The 5545-nt window shown below is 46.5% G+C and overlaps 1 protein-coding gene across 1 annotated transcript; it reads right to left on the minus strand.

Annotated features, from left to right (window-relative positions):
- Nucleotides 1–566: 566 nt before the first annotated feature.
- LOC123187196 (proline-rich protein 4) lies at nt 567–1637 on the minus strand. The gene is made up of 2 exons (XM_044598988.1): nt 1398–1637; nt 567–1302 (listed from the first exon to the last, which is right to left on the minus strand). Exons 1-2 carry the CDS (start codon nt 1621–1623, stop codon nt 815–817), a joined length of 714 nt encoding a protein of 237 aa, XP_044454923.1. The 5' UTR covers nt 1624–1637; the 3' UTR covers nt 567–814.
- Nucleotides 1638–5545: the final 3908 nt, after the last annotated feature.

Consider the following 5545-nt stretch of genomic DNA (forward strand, 5'->3'; position numbering starts at 1 on the left):
ATTTGTAAGAGATAATCATTGTATATATGTAGCCGGTAGTTTCGGATAGATATACGAGAACTTGTTGTTCGACCAATCTCTCGGAGAAGAAGAGGTGGTCGATATCACTTCTCTCTGTATGCATATATGTTCATGACGATCTTCTGTTTCCTTTGTTTGCTTACTAGCTAGCTAGCGTGTCTAGTCCTCTCTATACGTATGTATAGTACGTAGCGTCGACCACGCACGGACATAAGAGAGGACACTTCTCTCTATTAATTATAGCTAGCTAACACAATATATGAAACACCTAAATTAACCCCCCAAAACCCCCAACCCCTCCTCCTTCAAAAAAACAAAAACTCCAACCACAGAAATGCTGACGCGTGGATGCCTATTGGTCCCGGTTGGTGCCACCAACTGGGACCAAAGGGTCTCCTGCCTGGGCTCCGCGCACAGGCCACGTGGAGGCCCATCTGTCCCGGTTCTGGATTGAACCGGGACTAAAGGGACAGGGTATTAGTACCGACCCTTTAGTCCCGGTTCCAGAACCGAGACAACAGGCCCTTTTTCTACCAGTGAGGAACTTCTCATTACAAAAATTCACACAGATCGATATTACAAACCTTGTAAAAAAACTGAACCATCACACGTACATTTGCCTTACACACATAATTATCCCTCACAACTGTTATTCTGAATGATACGTAGAAGATAAAGCTAACCCGTGACATAAATAGCAACGTCGCTCACTCACTAACAGCAACAAGCCATGGCTAAGATACAGAGGAACTTTACCAATTTCATCGCTTGGCGGGAGGGTGGTAGACCGGACTCAGTGGTGTCCGTGGTATCCACCGCCACCACCGCCGCCGTAGCTGGGCGTGGGAGGGACAGGGTGGTAGTCCGGGTGGGGCCGCGGCTTCGGCTCGGGCTTGGGCACGGGCCCGTAGTCCGGGTGGGGCTGGGGCTTGGGCTCCGGCTTCGGTGGCACGGGCTTCTTGTGGTGGAAATGCTCGATGATGTGCTTCTTGATTGGCCCGCACAGGGTCGCCGACGCGCACTCTGGCGATGCCAGCGCGTTCGTCTTGGCGCCGGCAACGACCCCGAAGGTGGTGCCCTCAGACACCGGCACGATCTTTGATGGCTCCTGGCCGGAGCACGGTGCGTTGGAGGCTGCGCTGTGGAGCTGTGCGACGCAGTCGGCGCTGTGGAGGTCGGCGGCCACGGGCACGCTGAAAGCGCCGGTGCCGTCAAGGGCACCCACCGCCTTGCTCTCGTACTCGCCGTTGACGTTCTTGCACTTGATCGCCACCTGAAGACCTGAGGTACGTTCATGGCAGAACAAAAGTGAGCAGAGCAACATCATGCATTTACAAAGTGGAGTATTCTATATAATCTAGCTAGCTAGCGCTTACCCTTGAAGGCTTCCTCGGCCTTGATGTTCTTCCTGGTGCAGTCGGTGCACTTGGCCAGGCCGACGACGACCGACGCCGCCTCAGCATTGGCAACGGCGATCGCCAGCAGGAGGGCGAGGACGAGTGATGCTCTCGGAGCTGCCATGCCTGAACCTCTGAGTCGCACTACCACTTGCTTGGCTGTGTGAAGTGGCTGATGGATGAATGGATGAAACAGGCGACGCATGGCTTATATAGGCCTCGGCATTGATCGGCACAGCTCGATGGATGATCTGGCTGCATGCTCCAAGGGTGGTGTCCGGCGAAGTGATGCGCGACAACGAGAGGCCGGCTAACTCACCGAAATTTTAGATGGTGGGTTAAATGCGGCGCCCGCTGCATGATCGGATCGGCCGGTGCGAGTGCCTCCACGTCGCTGTTGGTGATGGACTTGGTTTGGTGGCGGAGTAGGTAAGTAGGCACCGGCGGCCGCAGCCGCGGCCGCGTCTCTCGATCGGCATGCACATGCATTTGCGTGTAGTAGTAGCAGCAGCAGCAGTACCCTGTTTGCTGGTGGTAATCTGGTGTTGGTTCGCCATCAGAATTGCTGTAAAGGGCCACGTCCATTTTGGGGAGTAGTGAGCTTGTGGTACAGTACCAGTGGGAAAAGCAGTGCTTTGTTTTTCACAAATAGAATGTTGTGAAAATATGAGCTGTTTCCAATTATGTTTAATCCAAGAAAAAACAGCTAGAAGATGATCAACATAGTGGACATGATATTCGAACAAGAGGAGTTTAAAAAAACAAGAGAAGTTGGTAAGCAGAACAGATATTCTATTCGACGGGTATGGGTATGGTGAACATGGCATGTCCAGATCTAAACTAGTAGTAAGGAACCAGAAGCAATCCTTAACCCAAGGGGAAAACAACGTATGATGTGGCGGATGAAGAAGTGTTCGCAGTCGCCCCACCGTGCGTGGGCGGTTGACATGGCGTGGAGGGGGGGGGGGGTCATTGTTGAGGAAGTCTGTGTATGCCGCCATGTCGGAGGGGATGCTAGCAGTCGTGGGAGAGCTCTCCCCAAAAATCCAAATGTCCTCTCTCTCATAATGATCACAATTGACGGGGTTTTGGAGGTCTGATATCCCACATCGCGGTGCATGATGGAAAGTGGATTGAGAAAGATGTAGGCGGCTCAAAGCACTGGAACTGAAGGATGGTCTCATGTACATCTCTCCATGGCCCCATCTATGGAGCAACCTCTAATAGACTCCGGCAACCGAAACCGGTCCACTATGGAGGAGTCGAAGAGGAAGGGTCTACAAATGTTCCTTTTCAATTATGAGTTGGTTGCAATTATGTTTAATCCAGGAAAAAACAGCTAGAAGATGATCAACATAGTGGACATGATATTCGAACAAGAGAAGTTGGTAAGCAGAACAGACATAGTATTCGACGGGTATGGTGAACACAACATGTCCGGATCGAAGCTAGTAGTAACGAACCAGAAGTGATCCTTAATGCAAGGGGAAAATAACGTATGATGTGGCGGATGAAGAAGTGTTCACGGTCGCCACACCGTCGGCGGTTGACATGGCATGGAAGGAGGGGGAGTCGTCATCGGGGTAGTCATCGTTGAGGAAGTCTGTGTATGCCGCCATGTCGGAGGAGATGCTAGCAGTCGTGGGAGAGCTCTCTCCAAAAATCTCACTGTCCTCTCTCATAATGATCACAATAGACGGGGTTTCGGAGGCCTGATGTCCCACGTCCCGGTGTATGATGGAAAGTGGATTGGGAAAGATGTAGGCGGCGCAAAGCACTGAAACTGAAGGATGGTCTCATGTACATCTGTCCATGGCCCCATCTATGAACAGGGGAGCAACCTCTAATAGACTTAGGCAACCAAAACCGGTCCACTATAGAGGAGTCGAAGAGGAAGAGCCTACAAATGTTCGATTTCATCTTCTGCTAATGAAAAAAAAGGTTTTGACTCCTGTCATGCATGGAAAAAAAAGAGTGCCACGGACATGACAGAGGTCATAGTCCAGCTCGTTCACGTAACACGTGTCATGCCAGGTGATGTTATGCAAGTGCATAGAGTTTAGATGTGCCTGTTTTTGAAGTAGAGTATCGATCCCACGAAAGCTGGAGAAATGTTTTTTTCCGTCATAGAGGTTTATCGTAATGTGCTTGCATGTTATTTTAGGCCCCAAGAAAAAGCGGTGAGAAGGGTGAAATATTGCAAGTGTGTGAAAACAAATATTAAAGTCTGTAGGAATAATGACTAAGAGTCAGAGACAAATGAAAATGATGAAAACTGCAACAGATCTTCATGGAGTCTGGATTCATCACTAGTATTTATTATACTTAATTGTTTAGAAACACAACCTTTGGTTCAAATGTGATCTCTGTTATATATGTATTGTACACAAAATGACAATAAACAGATATGTGCATACTGCCACAGTTATGTATCACGCACGCCACCAACGTCCCTCCAATACTAGAATTCCCCCATATCTGCAATAACTCAATAACTAGTGAATTACTCACACATATAGGCACAAGACATCGCCAAGGTGGTCATGGCAATGAAAGATGAATTATTAGTTTAACACCGTATAACACTAGGATTTGGTATTACAATGAGCTGAATGATGGATTCAATGTCAAGTATGTGGATGATGTTGCTGCGGATGATGAATGATGTCGTGGCCTCGGTGGTCGAAGCTTCGGCGAGGTGGTGCCCTTGTGTTGATTCCCACTTCACATCCCTTCCGGAGATGAGGTTTCCTGCTTCTGTCTCGTGGTCTATGGTCTCTCCATTGGTCACATCTGTTATCTAGTTGCACGGGGTGGAAGTTGTCCATCAAGTAGACATGGTAAATTGTAGAAATTTTTGTGATTATAATGAAAAAATAAGCAAAATGCGACATAAAATTCACTCATCAACATCCCCAAGCTTAGACCTTCTCTCATCCCTGAGCAAAACTGCGGCTCGGAGAATAGGATCATCACACTCATGAAGCCCGAGTTGTCATAATCAAATGAGGGCATTGCTGTGAAGCATTACTCATTAAAGATATAGAACCATCATGAGTATTAGCATACTTATAATGAAAACATGGCTAGAGAGGCTCCCATGCCTTTACCGATTGAGTGCTTAGCGAAAGAAAAACAATCTAATAGACTAAGATATTCAAGCTTGATCGAACGGGAGATGAGGGGCTCTCAAATTTTTTAGAACCCCGCATAGCCTTTTAGAATTTAATATGTAAACAAATCTCTTTCATTTTCTCGTGTAATATTAAGCAAGCTTATTTTCCCATGAAACAACGTTTATCTCATATTTTTATGAGTATTGCATCATCAAAGCTAAGCATGCTCAAGGTTTACGAGAGAAAACGAAAGCGGTCTACCCAAGTGCTAATTTCAAAACGGAGTATGAAACCATCCATGTTTCATGGTTTGAGAGTACCACCTCTACTTTTTACTCATTATATGCTAAAACAATTTCGCAAAAATAATAATTTTCATCCTTTTATTTATCTTTTTGAAAAGCTAGTGAAACCAAAAATACTCTAACATAACAACCTACACTTAACAATCAAAATAGTGGTGCGGATGACCCTATAGTCATTCAAAAGTAAGAAGTACACTAGAACTCAACCTAACTCATATCTCTAATAAACATACTGAATGTTGTAATATCACCATTCATCATTAAGACACGCTGAGCTTTTTTGGAACTTATTATGCAAAACTTAAAATAAACTAACTCACTCTTGAGGAAAGTAAACATAAAAAAACAGTAAATATGCAAGGGCTTATGAATCTCCCCAAGCTGAAAAAACTAAGATAGTGGTATCCAATAATCCCTCTTAGTCCCTGGTACCGTGGGGTTTCTTCTCGGTTGTGGTGGATGTGTTGTGGGAAAAGTCCTGATGGAGCAACTCATTAGTCTTCTCTAGGTCGGCATTGTGATGTGGTTTCATGCGCACAGTTTACTCTTGGTTGGCGATGAGTGTGACACGGGCTTTGAGACTGGACTTAATTAGTGTCCTCAGCAATCTTTTTCTCCAACTGACTGATGCGTTAAGGCAAAAGATCATGGTGGATGTGTGACTCATTAGCATGTACCTCGAGTCAAAGAATAGGCTCATCAATGT

The sequence above is a fragment of the Triticum aestivum genome, chromosome 2A, assembly GCF_018294505.1.
Source record: "Triticum aestivum cultivar Chinese Spring chromosome 2A, IWGSC CS RefSeq v2.1, whole genome shotgun sequence".
Lineage (NCBI taxonomy): Eukaryota > Viridiplantae > Streptophyta > Magnoliopsida > Poales > Poaceae > Triticum > Triticum aestivum.